Here is an 18,919-nt window from a genome sequence, read left to right on the forward strand (position 1 = left end):
GTTGGCGTGGGTTGCCAACATCACGCCCGGCTGCCTTTGTCTCCCTCGTGGCGATGTTTACACATCGTACCAGGTACTCATTTGAGGCTGAGTCGACCTAGGGGAGGCCCAGGATCGGTTCAGATAATCGTCACTGGTGTTGGCCGTGAGCGGGAACAGAACCCGGGTCGCCGGATTCGTAGTGCAGCGTGCTAACCACGACTATACTACCGCTGTGTGTTTGTATATCTATACCTGTACAGCAAACCATTCTATTCTTGTATTTCCAGTATTCCCTCGTTATTCACGGACTTGCTGTCCGCGATTTTGGCGATCCGCCAATCGCACCTGGAACTTTACACAACTGCATTGAGAGAGAGAGAGAACGTGGTGAGATAAAGCGATGGGAGAGAATGCGATGCAAGAAAGTGATTAAGTAAAATTAGACAAAGTGAAGATGTGCAGCATCATCGTAATTTAAGATAAGATAATTGATCAACTTTTATTTAATACTTCAATATTCATTTTTATTCACTTGATGTTTATTATCACAATTTTTTTGTGTGTTATCATTGTCACGTATATTTAATAGCTTTTCATGTATTTATTTAAGGTACCGTTATTCGTTTAAACAATTTTTATTCACAAGCATCTCCGGAACATATCCCGCGCAATATGTTCAGGAGCTCGGTGTCAAATGTCGCTTCCAGCGGGTGTTCGTGGAGTTTCGCTACTCCTCTGTTGAAGGAGCGCATACTGCAGTGGTTTATTTAACTGGACGGTCCATGCAGCAATCCAAACGAGACCTCCAATCGCCAGGTCAGGAAACGGAGCGGCACAGCGACCGCAATTAGCCTCAGGTTCAATCCTGAATGCAAGTATTTGTCAACTCTGTGTGTATGGAAAATTGGTCATTACGTTCAAACATTGTGTGTGAGTAATAACCTCCGATTGAGATTAATTGCAATATTTGTTGAACGTTTCAGTGAAGTGTTTTAATAATTCACTTCGTCGACTGAACATGCATTAAAAAAATTAACCTTTCGTCAGCGTGTCTCGTAACAAATGTGGCGTCGCTATTCAGATGCAAACCCAGCGCCTAACGATCGTTTAATCGGCAATTGGCGCAACGAACTTGCACTTCATTACGCATCCACATTTGCGTAATTATGATAATACAATCACAAGGCCTCCCTACTGCATGAGGCTCTCCCAATGCCTTGCTGGTCATTTTGGCGTTCAACGGCCGCACTTCACCGTGCTAGTTCAGCGCGGGTTGGTAAAAAGGGTGGAGGGGCCAAGACTCATTCACATCTCACTCACCACCGATGTTAGCCGTGGCTAGGAATCGAGCTTGGATAGGGCTCGCAGAGAATGCGCTGACCGATGTGCCACCGCTCCCCTCACATGTGCATGTATTTCCAGCGCACGCGTGATCACGCGAGAGTGAGGGTGATTGGTCGATTAAGCTGACTGATCGGGTCATATTCGTCACTGACTTTCTTGTGGTAGAATGCTCACGGCCCAAATCAATTGCCGTCCGAAGGTGGGAAACCCCTGCAAGCCACGCCCAGCGCGACAAGCATGATGACGCTGATGACATCACCAAGCCCGGCCTATCACCTTCCATCCAGCAGCAGCAGCAACAGATACGGGAAAAGAGGCGAGGTGTTTTTGGCCCAAATATGTTCTTGTTTTGCAACTGGACGAGTAATGGAACTGATAACCGGTCAAAGTAATTGATTGCTCGAATGGTAATCGGATTGCAGCCCAGCTCTAACTCGCACACATTGTGTATGTACGTGCCATAGCTGTGCACAGAATCCCTGCTGGAGCAATATCCCTCCACTTACAACTTCAACTGGGGCAATATATTATTCATAAAATCTGACAAAAGGATTTAACTTATTATTCATTGCTAACTGAGCCAAGGCACACTTCAGAACGAATATCGAACGGTTTGCATCTGTTATAGGCATGTGACTATGCAGCGATTCATCAATTATAAAACAATTCCTATGCTCACAATTCATACATAAATAAAATAAAAATTCCCGTACTGTATTTGTTTTGGCACATCGAGTAATAATATTGAGCAATAGACAAATCCTTAAAACATTTAAAATTAATATTCTTCAGGCCCCATCACATACAGTGTAGTCTCCAAACAACCCCCATGACCGATTCCAAACTAAAAACGAACCTTTAAACACCAGGTAAGACCCACCGAGCTATGTAGCTCTTTTCCAGAGGCGATCTGGCTATCACAAATGATAGCTCAACCAAGTGGCTTATCGCGTGTAAATTTACAGCACACACATACTTTAAAACGCGTAACGTTGATTCTAAATGTGGAGGGAAAAACCGGAGGACTCGGAGAAAAACACACGTGACCACAGGGAGAGAGACACGCAAGCTACAAATATACAGCAGACATCAGGGTCAGGATCGAACCCACGACCTCCTGTATACCAGGCAAGGTAATTAACATCTCGCTTCCATGTGGAGGAGCCTTCATTTATCAGTGGATTAACCAAGGGCTTTAAATAATACTAAATAGGTGGATTGATCATGGCTGATTATTCTGAGTCATTTAAATATTTAATTTTATAAATCGTTATCCCATGCTTCAAAATAGGATTACAACAAACGATTATTTGAATGAATGTACATTATTGGATAAAGTGGGGTAAAGTGAGGTGCATGGGTAGCACAGCTGTTAGTGCAGTGTATGGTGTTGCATTAAAAGACCCAGTGTCTTACACAGAAAATCAATATTCTTATACAGCCTTACATAGAGAACCAGAGATTGAAATGCAGACCCCCCAGACTTACATTGGGTGGCTGTGTTGTAGTTGTCAAGAATTCAACTCTCAGTCACAGCTAAACATCAGTGGCGAATGGTATCTGAACTGGTCCCCAGCCTCCTCCTTCGCCAACGCACACGGACGAGCACGGTGACGTACGGTAAAATTGCCTCCACGCCGTGCGGAGGCCTTCGTTCAGCAGCGAGGCTGAAATGTCATCATCAGTGGAACGGAGGTTAGCACGCTCCGCTATGAAGCCGGCAAGCCGAGTTCAATACCTGGCCACCAGTGGCAACAAGTGGCAACAATTCTGTTCTCTCCCCTCGCCACCTTCACCATCCCGCACTGTCCGGTCTGGTGGCATATGGTCACCCCCCCCCCTCCCCCAAAGACAAAGATCCCCCGTCTAGCCTTAATGGACTATAGGGGCAAGTGCCGCTAGCGAGTAGCGCCTAAGAAGGTCGGCACATCGCGCGAGGGGGTGGTTGTGCCAGCACCACGCCCGGCCGCCTTTGTCTCTCCGGTGGTGATGTTTTTTTACACACTACACCAGGTACTCATTTGAGGCCGAGTCGACCCTAGGGGAGGCCCAGGATCGGTTCAAATATTCGCTACTGTTATTGATCGCGAGCGGGAATCGAACTCGGGTCTCCCGGATCGTAGCGCAGTGCGCTAACCATTGCGCCACCGCTCCCCCACGAAGGAGGTGGGGGGCGGATAGCCCCCACCCCCCCACAATCTTCACGACCGACGTAGCATGAGGCCTTCATCGCATTGGCGAATTCAGAATGGCAGAAACGGTTTTGAATGAATCACCCATCAATAATGTTGTTTTTATTATAATGTCGCTCTTGGGACTGTTGATGTGGGTAGAATGATGGTGCATTAAGGAACTGATGGGGCACAGTGCCCAGAACGCGTAAAACCTCCCTCTGCGATCTCCCGCTGCAACCCACGATCCTATGCAAGAACCGATTATATTTTCTGTGTCATTTTACGGTAGCGTTTATTTATCTAGCTTGCTCCTTTTTATCTGAAGGTAACAATTGCATAGTGTCCATTACAATTTGAATCAACATCTTCACCATTGTGCCATGGTCAATCCACTGCTGGATGAAGGCCGCCTCAAGCCACCACCACAGCTCGCACGATCTCGCTACGCAACAGATGCACTACAATTTGAATTCATCGAAGAGAATTGCACGATTTGATCCACGTATCAACCCCCACCCTGCACCACCTGATCCCACCTCGTTCCACCTGACCTCACCTGATCCCACATGACCTCACCTGATCCCACCTAACCCAACTGTCCGCGTCAATGTCATACACAATGTCAGCACCGCCCCCCCCCCCCCCACGATTTCCCCCCCACCTCCTCCTTCATGGTGCAGGACTTGGGCCCCTCCAGCCTATGAACCTCAGCGCTGCGGCACACTGGACATGTGTGAGAATGAGCTTTGTAGGTCATCGGATTCCTCCAGTGTAAATACATTTCCAGATTAATTTTTTTCTGTTACGCGACAGCGGTGAAGCTGGCCCCCGTTGACATCACTTGCAGGTCCGAAGAGCGGACGAGACGTGCGTGCACGTGCACTCTTGCGCCGCCTTGCAAGCGGGCGAACGTTTTCGCTCGGGAAGAATTTCGTGTGCCGGCACGTCGTGTTTTTAAATTCACCCAACGCGGGATTCGACGCATCGCGGCGCGTCGAGGCACGGCGAGACACGCTCCTCCGTGCGGCGCGCAGATTCCAGGCCGGTAGCGTCGATCGACAAAACGGTGAGGAGACAGCCCCGCCGAGCCCTACGGAGGAGTTAAAAATATACAGTACGTATGAAATTTACTGCGAGCGGGCGAGCCACACTTGTCCCATTAAATCTGTACGACGCTCATTTCGGTTTGTTTGCTGCGAAAGAACAACTCCGACTGGCGCACGCTTTCCCGCGACGCTCGAGTCAAAGGGCAAAACGAGGTATCTGTAATCAACAAAGAGAGGGTGGAAAGAGCCGAGAGGTTAGCGGCCCGTCGGATAAATGTCACGTGGCAACCGCCGCTCCGGCCGAGTGGAAGCGAGCGGGGGCCTGGTTTAACACACACGGCACGCAACTGGGACCTCACTGTTGCTCACCTCAGCTCCAGCCACGTTTTAAACACACATCTCTCAGTGGGATTACCTCCACGCCAGCTCAATCAAAGAGATCAAATGAACCCGACTGAGCCGCACACAACGACGATTCTAAGAGTGTTTTTTTTTTCTCCCCCCCCCCCACCCCCTTCTCAATTATAATTTCGCATCCCAAGATTTGCCTGGGCTTGTAATAATCCTAAATTCCACAAGTGCTGTGACATTTATTTTTTGAAGCCTCACGGGCAAGCAGGAGCTCACAACTCGTCTCGCCCCCCCCCCCGCCAACACACACACACACACTCTGGGCTGAGGAAAAAAGAAATGGCCTTAACAAGATCAGACCGATATCAACAAAACGAACGCCGATAAAATTGCTTTCTTTTCCGTTAAGAGCGGCTTTGTGCAAGGCGCACCACAAAGCCACGCCAGACCAGATGGCTCGAGACGACCGAAAGGGTCCCCTCCATCTCGTGAGAGGGAAAAAATCCGCCGCCTTCAAAAGGGATCAGAGCACCGGCTCCGTGCGTTTTTTGCCGCCGTTTACTTTGCACCACAGAGGAGAGAGGTGTCCCCATCACAGATCTCGTTCTCGGCTCGGGGAACTGGCAACGGCGAGGCGGCGTGGTCTAAGCGACGCGAACCCTGCGGCGACGAGCGAATTCTCAAAGTCGGCTGCCACCGCTGCCGAGCTTCAGGCACGGTGGCACCGAACGAGCGAGCAGGGGGAGAGAAGAAAAAAAAGTGTCACGACAGGAGAGATGAACGGCGTTGATCATTTGAGCCGCGTAATCAAACAATAGAACACTAATGCATTTCATTAACCGTTGAGTCACATCGACGGAAATAGAATGAGAGTTATCCAACGTTTCCTCTTGGCGTGTCACGAGGCCCCCCCCCCCCCCAGCAGGTCAATGCGCAATCCCTTTCCTTTTGTGTATCCGTGTTGCAGTATTTGTCAAGGATGTCTCATCGCCGAGTTTGCTGCTCTGTTAAGGGTAAATGCTACCGGTCATCAGACACCGACACGAATGCGCCAAATTATGCACGCGCCAGGCGCACAGAATGGACGTTTACTGAATATTATCAGTTTTCTTACATTTTTTTCAACAATTGCTACTTCATGTTTTAGATAATGATGCAAAATGCGACTCTATTCGCGAAAAAAAAAATATTCTGGATTTGCAGAGCTTCCAAAATGCAATTGCATCTCAAGATGGTGTACAAAATCACGTAACCATTTTGCAGCCTTCCGTCAATCCACTGCTACGTGAAGACCTCACTACAATACCGTGTCGGTCATGTGGGTTGTTTGACCATACTTCACCACGCTGGTCAGTGCGAGTGAGAGGTTGTTGAAGGCATTGGCCTAGGAGCAGGTTCAGATATCACCAGCCACTGAAGTTAACTGTGGCTGGGAATCAAATTCACATCGCCGGGTTAATAGCGAAGCGGGCGAAGTACTGCGTCACTGCCCCACCTAAATACATACTAAATATGTACATACTTTACGGGCTTTACTACTCGGCTTCGCCCGGGACTTGGATTCACCACGCCCGGCCGCCTTTGTCCCCCCAGTAGCGATGTTCACACACCACACCACTTACTCGTTTGAGACTGAGTCGACCTAGGGGTGGCCCAGGACCGGTTCAAATAATCGTCACCGGCGGTGGCCGTGAGCGGGAATCGAACTCGGGTCGCCGGGTTCGTAGCGCAGCGCGCTAAGCACTACACTACAATGCGTAACGCTTCCACATGCGCGGGTCACATGACAGATGTGACGTCATAGCTCACTTGCCGTGCAAAAAAATATATGCATTATTGCGCCCCCCCCCCCCCCAAAAAAAATACCAAAGTCTATTTTTATAATTTTGGCATGGTGTACAGTCTAGAAAGTACCCACATGGCAAATTTCAAGTTTGTTGCATGTCGGGAAGTACGCCAAACATTTTGAACAGACACACATAATCACAAATTTCTCTTTATATATATAGTGAGAATCAGAATCTTTATTGAGACCGGAGGAATCCGATGAGCCCATGAAGCAATTTTTCACAGCGGTTATAAAGATATCGCTATAAGAGACGAGAAAAGTCTCACCCCTGCACTTGAACATCAGTAGGGAGTCTGCAACACGAATGGCCAGCAGAGGAGAAGGAATGACCTCCCGCTGGGTGAAGGTTGACTACGCAGAGTGTAAGATCAAGGACGGCCTTTGGCCACGTTTCCTTTTGTCATGATTGTCGGCCCATTTTCATTTCCACTGCTGGAAGAAAGCCTCACCACGCCATGTCGATCGCGGCCTCCTGTTTGACCACACGTCATTACGCTGGTTGGGGTGGGATGGCGGGAGGGGGATCGTGACGGATTTAGAAAAAAATTATGCTTCGTTAAATATTTTATGAACCAGTCCAGCGCGAGGCGAAAGGGGAGCTCAGATTTCACCCGCCACCACCGTTCAGCCATAGCCGGGAATCTAACTCGTGACGGCATCACCACTGCGTCCACTGCTACATCCCTATCATATGCATATTTCAGTACAGTATAAGCCGGTGTTTGTCATTGACGATATCGTATACATGATGCAACATTTCCGTCGGTCCCTGAAATATTTATTTAAAGTCGAAAATCTCGACTCGGCGCATTACCGAAAAACGCAACAGCCACTGCACGGCTTCAACAGTGAAACAATGATGTGCTTGGTGGCGCAGCGTGGACAGTTATGGGCCCTCTTGGTACCAGGAATTAAACGGGGCCTCCTGTCCCAATTAACCCCCACGCTCTTCGTAGCCTGGTGCCTGGGGCCCCCTCCAGCCCCAGTGGTCTCTGGCTGCGACTCTCGCCGCCTGCACACGCGATAGCTCCGACACACTGATTGTATTACCCCCCGCGGCGGCTTTGCCCGAGCCACAATCCACGTGCGCTGGTCAACACGGGGCAATCACGACGAGGAAGACGGCGGCGTTGATTAAAAAGCGCGTGCCCTCGGGCCTGCGAGCGAACCGCCCAGCGCACACGAGCCAATCTCTACACGGAGTGTATTTTTAAAACAAAATGATCTTAATATATTTTTTTCAATGTTCTGTTACCTTACAAACATTCCCCACAACATCCTCTTCATGCACAAACGCAGAGCAAACTATAAATAGTCAAGCTCTTACGCAAGCGGGGGTGGAAAACAGGGGGCTCGTCGCATTCGGTGAAAGTGGACTGTGACGCAAGTGTGCATGATGGAAGAATTAAATCCTGTGCACACTCGCTTGTAAGCCGCTTGTACATTTTTTACCCGATCCACGGAGGGGCTCGAGCAAGCCCCTTTGGATGTAATTCTGAAATGACGAGCGGCGTCAATTTTTTTTTTTACATTTTTGTTGTTGTGATGCCCAGGGCACGAATCAGTGGCTAAAGGTCCCACTCTGTGAGCAAGCAAACGAGCGAGTCTCAACGAGCGCAAGGGCGAACGTAGTTAGCGCACTGCGCCACGAAGCCGGTGACCCGTGTTCGATTCCAGCTCAAGACCAATAACGGTGGCGAATATTTGAACTCCACCGCCTCCCCTCCCCAAGGTCAACTCAGCCTTAATTGAGTACCTGATGCGATGTGTAAACATCAACGCTGTGAAATTTCGATTTAAAGCTTTCGTTACTGCAGGGATTCATATTATTGGTTCGTTGGGTAAAGTCACGAAGGGAAATGATAAAATAATAAAAATACAACAATAAAATTATCACGACGTTTCGATTGCAACACAAGCAATCGTCATCAGGTGTGAAAACGACAGCAAGAAAAAGAACGCCACTTTTTTCAAAATTTCTTGCCGTGGTTTTCACACCTGATGATGATTGCGTGTGTTGCAATCGAAAATTCGTGAGAATTTTATTGTTGTATTTTTATTATTTTATTATTTCCCTTCTACGTGACTTTACCGAAAGAACCAAGAATATCAACGCTGTCGTGACAAAGGCCGGTCAGACATGCAGCTGGCGGCACACCACACCGTGACGGCCTTAATAGGTGCTCACTTACAGCATTTGCCCCGACAGCCTAAAATGCTACAAAGAGTATATTGTATATATTTAGAATGTGTGTGTGTGCAAAGATGAACGTGTGTGCCTGCCAGATTGCGTCCATGCGCGCGTTAACCTTTGTTCGTGTGTGTGTGTAATTTGTATCACCACTGGGGAGACAAAGGTGGCCGGGCATGTTGCTGGCAACCCACCCCCTTGTATGCCATGCCGGCCGTCATAGGTGCACGCTAACAGCACTTGGCCCAAGTCTGTTCGGGTTATACAGGGGATCTTTATCTTTGTTTGCCATTTGTATGCTGTGCTATGAGCCAGTAAACCTGGTTTCAATACCTGGCTATGAATAACCTCAATGGCAAGCGCACGTGGACCTACCCTAGGCTTCACACAGCTCACAACGACTGGTGCGGTGTGCAGAGCATCCGCACTGGGGGAGACAAAGGTGGCTGGGCGTGGTGCTCGCCACGGCCACCGGTCATTGCACGAGGACAGCCTCAATAGGTGCTTGCTAACAATTACTTGTGCCAACAGCGAGGGGTGCGTAGGGTGTTTGCATGAATGTATGGACCAGTTCGGGGGGTGGAGAGTCGGGTGTCTCATATCTCTTGGTCGAGGAAGCGAGTGCACACAATACCCATTCGTGTTCCTAACAAGGACAAATCGTGAGACTTACGTCGACGTGAAGATAAGGCGTTGCCATCACCAGACATCTGCTTCAAGTGCTCGGCTTACAGTGTGTGTGTGTTGGGGTGACACGATTTTCACACTCAAACTGTGCAGCCCAAATGATCAGGCTGCGCTAAGTATTTGATACTCGTAAACACACGGCCATTTGTCCATCCACTGCTGGATGAAGGCCGGGGTCGTCATGGGGGGCGGGAGGGGGGGGGCGATGCGACCTTTCTTCGCCATGCGGGGTCAGCGATGGGGCAATCACTCGGTACCGATGTCCGCAGTCGCTCATTGTCATTGCTTATCTGGCAGCGCGAAGCAACATTTAATACGAGTCGCAAATTCAACGGAATTGTAAAACGTTTAACGCTCAAACGCGACCACACACACACACGCAGCACGTACACATGTCTGTGCGCGTGCGTGTGTGTGTGTACTCAGGATAGTGCGAGGGTAAACATCGCACACTCGAAGAACTGATGCCTCTTGCAACGTCCAACGATGTGTACAGTATTTTCTTTTCCTCACCGCCAAATATGATGGAAGAGTTTGTCCCTTTTACAATACGACCTTGTGTCGCCTCCAGCAAGTAAGCAGACACACCTTTGTGGGAGTCCCATTGCTGACAGGTAAAGTCAGAGAAGAACAACATTCATGGTTTCTACCAATGCTCTCGGCTGCAAGATATTCTCTTCCTTTGAATGTAACGTACAACAGCGAATTCAATATGCCAGTAATAAACAAATAACAGCTGCTGCTGCTGCTGTGTCTACACACAACAGTGCTGTGTGTGTGGTGAATACAATGTGGAAAGCGTTATTGCAGTGGTTAGCGCCCTGCGCTACGAACCCGGTTACCCGAGCTCGATTCCCGCTCACAACCAACTCCAGTGTCGAAACTCCGAACCGATCCTGGGCCTCCGCTAGGTCGACTCAGCCTCAAATGAGTACCTGGTGCGGTGTTTAGAAACGTTGCCACTGGGCAGACAAAGGCGGCAGGCCGTGGTGCTGGCCACCCCACCCCTTTCGTCTGCCGTGTCGGCCTTCATAGGTGCTCGCTAACACCACTTGCCCGAGCAGTCTGTGAAGGCTATACGTGGGATATGCGTGGATAATCCACACCCCTAGAGTGGTGCAGCACGACGCGTATACACCATTATCATGAATGGCCCGTCGCTAGAGAAGTGGTGGACCTCTGGTTTAGACACATCAACACGGCGAACTCCAGGCAGCAGCAGAAGCAGCAGCAGCGGCGGCGGCGGCCTTTGGCTGGCCATCGAACGAAGACGGTCAGCGCATCACACGCTTTCAGATGCACTTCTGCGGCCGTCTGGAATGCTCTTTCTTCCGATATTAGGAAGCCACTGGAGCTTTGCACTTTTAAACCTAGATTGAAAACTCATTTATTGAGAACTGCTATTTGTGTTAAGTTTGTCGTCCTTCCCCCGCACCTCCGATAAGCACAGTTGGCTACGTAACCGTGTGAAAGAAGTTCAACATACAAACATATAACACATTTGTCACCAGAGCGGTTGCCAGTCAACTCAACGTGGTCGACGTGGTCGAGGCCAGTAGGTACGTATTTGAAGGTGCTGTATATCAGAGCGGTGTGGCTATCGTGTGTGCAGGCGGTGAAATTGCACCTGGCCCCACAGGCTGAAGGAGACCAAGCCCCGGCCGGCCTACGAAGAAGGAATGAATTTGACACTGGGTGGGTGGAGAGGTGGGTGGAGAGGTGGGTGGGTGGGTGGGAGCATTTAAATCCCTTGCATCAGAGCCCATGTCAACCAGGCAACGGCACTGACACCGGATTTCCAGTTGCTGGCGTTTTGGGATTTTCCACAAAAAAAGGTCACCGTTGTGTGGGTGTACACGAGTTACTTGATTCGTGGGAGACAGTTAATTTTACTCACGTGATGCGAAGGAAAAATAATGACGAATGGAATTGCAGAACTTCATTTCCGTCACCGAACGTAGCCAACCGTGCTCATGGGAAGTGCGGGGGAAGGAAAACATCAATAAAAAAAGCGAAACATCACGGGCTACACACCACGGGGTGGGTAGCTCCATGAATTCGGACGTGCACATTTCAAACGCTTATGCTTGTTTAATTTAATCGTTAATATAATCAAGGAGTGGCTTTTTTTCTTTTTTACACCCAGGTCATAGGACATCAAACGATTAGGAATGTGGTTTGGGTAGGGAGACCGTGTCCACCTTTCTTGCGAAGTAACGCCCGAAAAATACCGTGGGTGTTGGACGTATAGTGCTCACAACCAAATTACTTTTCATCCACGCCCAGGGGCTGGCGATGCCCTCTCAGTTCCGTGTTTGTGTCAAACCACAGACTTCTAAGAACACAACCCATTATTAAACTATGGAGACAGCGGTTACCTGCAAAACGATGATTTTTAACATTGTGACTGAGTCTGCACAATTTGTGAGACAGTCTCACAAAAAGTTATGAAAAAAAAATACGGAAATAAAATTGTGGAGTAACGAGATCTTTAAGATTGCGACATTTACGTTGGGTTTATACAGAACGCAAACCAGCACATTCATCACAAACTCATTAATAAACAAGGAAAAAAACTACATACTGCGAGTATCGTACGCTAATATAGTGTGCTCAAAGCTAAACGATATCGCTGTCACGTTATGAAGCTGGTTATAATTACCGGCGAAACGTCGTACTCAAATTGTGAATGTTTTTGGATTTACTCTCCAAAGCACCGGTGTGCTGAACTCGTAACAAATCTTACTAATTGGCTGTGTCGGGTGGTGGCGGGTTTAACAACACATTCACATTTACGCAATCTAACCCAAAAAAACCTCTATTATGAATCTCTCTTTGGCAACAACATAATGACAATGACTTGAACTTGGAACACTGCGCTGCTGCTGCCGCCGCACGGCGTTCACTCCTCCTCGCTCTCGGAGAGGGCGGACGACTCGGAGAGGCTCCAGGAGGAGGAACCACAGACGATGAGTGGGGAAGACAGCAGCAGCAGCCAAGCGGCAAGCCGGTGCCAAATTACCCACCAAGCTCAACGGTCCTCTATATATTAAGATGTTATTGGCCAATTAACGAGTGTTTACATGTGCGAGGAAACCGGCGCGCGCGGAGACAACCCGCAGCGTGCGAGGGAGGCGACACTCAATCCCATGCAGATGGGTGAGGTCCACATTTGCTGAACTGCATTCCCCTGATGAGCCAGGATAGTGAGTCCCCTCTCCTCGAAGCCCACGGGAAGAGAGTTTCACAACATTGCTGTGATCCACCCACCCCTCTCCCTCCACGGTGCTGGGTTACTAAAACTAAACTTGTATTTTTATTTTACAAGGTAAGGCCCCACTGAGCTATTTAGCTCGTTTTCAGAAACGACCTGGCCCACAAATTATAGCTCAACGAAGTGGCTTATCTTGTGGAAAGTTAGAGCAGCCAAACACTGAAAAAATGCATGTTGATTCTATATTTGGAGAGAAAAACCAGAGGACCCAGAGAAAAATCCACGCGGCCGTGGGGAGAGAGAGACATGCAAACTCCAAATATACAGACGTCGGGGTCGGGATCGAACCCACGACCTCCTGCATACCAGGCGAGGTAGTTAACATCTCGCCACCGTGGCACACATTGCCACCAATGCCCGGCTGAGATCAACTACATGCACTGCAGCACACTACGTGGACTGTTACATTTATTAATAAGAAGAGAGGGAATCAACATACGAACTTCTAAGTTAGGGGCGAACTCGGGAGTAAACATAGACAACTTGAATCCCACTGTCTGGTGTGGTGTGCTAATAAAACACGCATCATCTCTTCAGCAACAACATTCGTTCAAATAACGAGGATAATGTTTGCGTGTAAACTGCAGCAAATGCTGTTAATGTATCTCTACAACAACGAGAGCATTGTAAACACGAGTTACAAAGTTTACGGGGTCAAGGTTCTAAGAGACAATCGCACGCCCTCACCCCAATTCTCAACCCTGCCAACATAATGAAAACACAGCTTTGCATTACAGTTGCCTGATCTATTGGTAAATATCACCCCACCAAATAACATAGGCGTGCTAATTTCTCCAAATATGTTTTTTACGCAATGTCGCTTAATGCCGGTGGCATGGGATTATCGGCATAAGGCACTACCACGAGAGTAATAGGTACGCCTATCCACAATAATACAACTATATTATTGTACCCCGATATGCCTATTAGACCATGGGGGCAAAATACGATATGTAATGGAGGATAAAACGGGGTGAGATGGATGTGGCGTGCCAAAATCACTCCGAGACATGATGAGGACTGCTCAAGTTAAGCCATTACATTATTTTCAAAAATGTAAACGAGCGTGGCACCTAAATGTTCTAAGACCTCACGCCTCGTACAGTTTTGTCAACTGAACTGGGGATCACCCTTTTTCGAGATGCCACCTCGATGCATTTAACTTGTTCACAAATGTTCCATTAATTAAAAAACGTTCCATTAATTGTAATTTTTATCCATTAATTAAATAAAAACTACGATCCCACTAAGGTCACCCCTTGCAAAAAGGTTGGCAACGCTGTCTCATGCATCTCGATGGCCTTTTTTTACTTCATCTCCTGTGGCTAAGGAAATGACGGCACACACTTTCCATGCATCAGGTCCCACCCATCGCGAGCAGATTAGAGGGACTTCAAGGGTACGCGCTCTGCTCCGAGCGAGCAAACTGTTGATGCGGTGTGGCCGTCGCCGCCACTGCGCTGCACTCACTTTAGGCCGAGTCGACCTAGGGGAAAGCTCACACAAGACACGAGTAAACCAATGGGCAAGGGCGATGAACTTGGGATGCGTGGACCATGAATTGAACCTACGCGTTCAGGAGATTTGGGGTCAGCGCAGTAAATTACCACTCCAGGCACGACACAGCGTGGTCCAGCGTAGAGCGGAGTTGCGTCAACCGACTGTGAGGGTGCTTCTGGGGCGCAATCTGCGCGGGCTCACGACGCCTTTGTCTCCCCCGGTGCCGATATCGTTTACACCAACCGCACACACCGGGAGAGATAAGCCTCGGCGCGGCACGCGCTTGCGATGAACCAACTCGGCACTGACGTTAGCCGCGCGGTTGCGCTAACCGTAGCGCCACCGCTCCCCACAACCACCCACTGACCCTCCCACGCGTACGGGGTTTCCAACCTAACCTCTGCAAGGTGCACGGAAAAACCGAGACGATATCGTGGCAAGGAGGAGAAGAAGAAGTGGAATAAGAACCACAGCGCACAGCAGCGTGCACAAACACCGGGCGGAAACGTCGCGTTCAAAAACCCCAAGAGAGGTGGCCATCCTACAAAGACAAAGTTCCCCCCGCCCCGTCGCGCCAGGTACACTCGTTTAAGGCCGAGCCGACCTAGGGGGAAGCCCAGCACCGGGTCAGATATTCGCCACTGCTGTTGGCCGTGAGCCCGGGGTGGGGGGGGTCGTTGGCGCCGCGCGCTGACCGCTCCCCCCACCACCACACAACTCAGGCAGCAGCAGTAGCAGTCACCACCCTCGTGGCAGCAGCAGTCACAACTCTCGTGGCAGCAGCAGCTGCAGCAGTCACAACATCACGTGGCAGCAGCAACAGCAGTCACAACCCACGTGGTAGCTGCAGCAGTCACAACTCTCGTGGCAGCAGCAGCAGTCACAACATCACGTGTCAGCAGCTGCAGCAGTCACAACTCTCGTGGCAGCAGCAGCAGTCACAACTCGTAGCAGCAGCAGTCACAATCCTCGTGGCAGCAGCAGCAGTCACAACCCACGTGGCAACAGCTGCAGCAGTCACAACTCGTAGCATCAGCAGTCACAACTCTCGTGGCAGCAGCAACAGCAGTCACAACCCACGTGGCAGCAGCAGCAGTCACAACTCTCGTGGCAGCAGCAGCAGTCACAACTCTCGTGGCAGCAGCAGCAGTCACAACTCTCGTGGCAGCAGCAGCAGTCACAACCCACGCGGCAGCAGCAGCAGTCACAACCCACGTGGCAACAGCTGCAGCAGTCACAACTCGTAGCAGCAGCAGTCACAACTCTCGTGGCAGCAGCAACAGCAGTCACAACCCACGTGGCAGCAGCAGTAGTCACAACTCTCGTGGCAGCAGCAGCAGTCACAACTCTCGTGGCAGCAGCAGCAGCAGTCACAACCCACGTGGCAGCAGCAGCAGTCACAACTCTCGTGGCAGCAGCAGCAGTCACAACTCTCGTGGCAGCAGCAGCAGTCACAACCCACGCGGCAGCAGTTGCAGCAGTCAAACATCTCGTGGCAGCAGCAGCAGCAGTCACAACCCACGTGGCAGCAGCTGCAGCGGTCACAACTCTCGTGGCAGCAGCAGCAGTCACAACTCGTAGCAGTAGCAGCAGTCACAACCCTCGTGGCAGCAGCAGTCACAACTCTCGTGGCAGCAGTCACAACTCTCGTGGCAGCAGCTGCAGCAGTCAAACATCTCGATCCCCCCCCCCCAAACTTGACCGAGCGTCACGACCTCGACTGAATGAATGGAAATTCTTGAATGGCTGAACGAAGGAGCGCACGATGAATGAATGAATCCTTTAAACATTTCGATGTTTCTCCCCCGTAACCTCACCTCCTGCCGAAGAATCCGGTGAAGGCGGCACGCCCGGCTGGGGGGCAGAGCCCCCCCCCGGGTCGGACTCGAACGTCGCTCCCCACGCCGCCGCACGACGAGTGGAAGGTATCTTCGTCGTCGGTAACCTCGTCACCCCCCACGCTGCTGCTGTTGTTGCTGCAGCTGCCCTCATCCTCATCCTCCTCCTGCTGCAAATCCACCTCGTCCATAGCTCCGCTGCTGCTGATGATGCTGCTGATAACAGCTGATGGTGCTGCTGATGCTGCTGCTGGTGCTGCTGATGCTGCAGCTGATGGTGCTGCTGATGCTGCAGATGATGATCTTGTCACTGCTGACGCTGCTGACGTTGATGACGGCGACGTTGCTGCCACTGCTGCTGATGATCACGACGATGATGATGATCTGTCACTGCTGATGATGATCGCAGCGAACTCAAATTTCCCCGCGCCAACAGCGCCACCCTCCTCCCCCCCCCCTAATCGAGAGCTTTGCGCAGCCGACTACCCGGAACACGACAAACGGAACAACATTCCGCGACTTAACTTTGGTACAGACGACCGATTATGGTGATGATGATGATGTGACGGCTATGATGACGACCCTGCTGATGATAGGACGGAAATTATAACGACGACGCCCACGAGGTTTCTGCCGGTTATGACGACGACGACGACGCTGCTGCTGCTGCTGCTTCTAATGATGATGATGGATTATTCGACGGCAGCTGTCAAAACCCGTAACCGTGTGACAAAGGTTGTACCGCACTGTATCGCAGCAGCAGCAGCAGCGCTTTCTCTGTGTCCACGTGGCCGTCTCGCCAGCTGATGCGTGCCCCTCTGAGCTGCTGCTGCTGCTGTAGCTGCTGCTGCTTCTGTAGCTGCTGCTGTAGCTGCTTTTCCTCCCCCACGACCACCACCACCCCCAACAGCTCTCCCCGCCTCTTCCACCGCATGCAACTCGAATTCGTAACCAGGTTAATCCGCTCTCCCAATCTGACCGCACACTCCCACGCAGATTTCTACACCCCCCTCTCTCTCCTCCTGCTACTCCTCCCCCCACGCCGTTGTTCAATCGTATTTATCGTCACTGTAGTGATTCTATAATAATAATGTTGCTGGTGCTATTTTTGGTATTGCCACGAATTTCGGTTCACTTTTAACCAGACAACTGGAACCTTTTCCTTAACATCCATCCTCACCACGTGGATCAAATGTTGGCGACCAATGTCCGCGTGCGTACACGGGTAGAACACACGCACAACCCCAACACTCGGACGACTATGACTTCACACGGTGGCTATGATCACAGCACTCTGTCTTGTTCTCAAATGCCCCCCCCCCCTGAATCTCCACCTACCCCCACACACCCCTCCAATACCCCCTTTCGCTGGCTTTGTAGCTCCGCTGGGGGTCCCTTACAGAGTACAGCCCCCCTCTCTCTCCTCCCTGCTGTGTTGCTCGCCCAGACAGAGCGAGTGGCAGCACAAGAGAGGCTCCCTCTACCTTCCCGATAAGCCGAAACATTTACAAAAGCCGCATTTCACTCGCACAAACCCGCACACAACGCGTGCCGTGCAGCGTCCGCGCGCTTACTGTTAATCTATAAATACTGTGCGCGTAACAGCAGCAGCCAAGCATACACAACTTGATAAATATCATCGTCGAGGTATCCCCCCCCACCCCTTTGTTATCCTGCCTTCAGCTCTCCCTCCCCTTTTCCCTATTCTGCGTGCGCCCTCTCTCCAACACAGGAGGAAGTGGCGGTCCGGCGATCCAGGATAACGAATGTTGCAATTTCTATCGAAGGACCGAATCCGTCCTCTTCGCCATTGGCCCCTCGGAACGCGTTCGGAGGAACGCCCCCGACTCGGACCGGGGCCCAATCGGGGATGCCGAGACGAGCCACCCCATACGGGAGGGGGGCCCCCTCGTTTGGTCGGGGTGGGTGTCTGGGTTGGGACGGGTTCCGTGACCCTCCTCGGCCAAGACAGAGAGAGACGTTCACTTCACTGCGACTCTAACAACATCGCCGCTGAGTGCAGGACCCCCCCACCCCCGTCAGTGCCGGATTATCCGAGTAGCACAAGTAGCTAGCTACACGTGTAGCTACGGGCCTCGCACTTTCAAGGGCCCCGCGCTAAATGCTTTCAAGCTATCAATTCAGGTTCAGTGATTCTGCACTTGCTCTATTACTATAGTACTATACTTCCTTCGACTTTTATGAAGGACTGGGTGTTTAAGGTTATCGATTTGCCGTATTATCTGGCTTTATAGCAAATGAAAACATACAATTACTTTACTATGCAAGTTAACATTTTACGTTTTTTATATTTAAGTTTTTTTTTTATTTAGGGCCCCCTTGTAACATATGCTAAAGGCCCCGCACTATCTTCATCTGGCACTGACCCCCGTGGGTGTTAATTCGCTGTGAAACGTAAAAAATGCCCGCTCTGGCATACCAACTATACAGCAGAGGAATGGTTTGTACACTTTCAAGACACTGGTCCCGAAAGATACTGGTCAAGAAACCGAGCCTGAATCTCCGGGGTTTTTTTTTATTTAAGAAGCTCATCCTGAACAACACTAATTCTCAAAATATCAGCTCACTTCAATAACTGGTCACCTGGAGGTGAAATTTCACCTTTCGTGAAACTGGCCCTGAAAATGTTACTGGCCCTGGCACAATTGGCCTCGTGTGGTTA

At 50.4% G+C, this 18,919-nt stretch overlaps 1 protein-coding gene across 3 annotated transcripts in view; it reads right to left on the bottom strand.

Annotated features, from left to right (window-relative positions):
• LOC144720375 (diacylglycerol kinase zeta-like) overlaps positions 1–18,919 on the bottom strand; it is a 237,113-nt gene that overhangs the window by 184,820 nt on the left and 33,374 nt on the right. The window contains exon 1 of one of the 3 annotated variants that reach the window (XM_078597114.1): positions 16,216–17,138. The exons of 1 other annotated variant lie outside the window; for it this stretch is intronic. In XM_078597114.1, the coding sequence (XP_078453240.1) occupies positions 16,216–16,427 (212 nt within the window). In that variant the 5' untranslated portion in view covers positions 16,428–17,138. Of the gene's footprint in view, positions 1–16,215; positions 17,139–18,919 lie in introns of those variants that run through there. One more of the 3 variants, XM_078597106.1, reaches the window with a different exon arrangement.

The sequence above is a fragment of the Lampetra planeri genome, chromosome 8 (assembly GCF_965212315.1).
Source record: "Lampetra planeri chromosome 8, kcLamPlan1.2.h2, whole genome shotgun sequence".
Taxonomy (NCBI): Eukaryota; Metazoa; Chordata; class Hyperoartia; order Petromyzontiformes; family Petromyzontidae; genus Lampetra; species Lampetra planeri.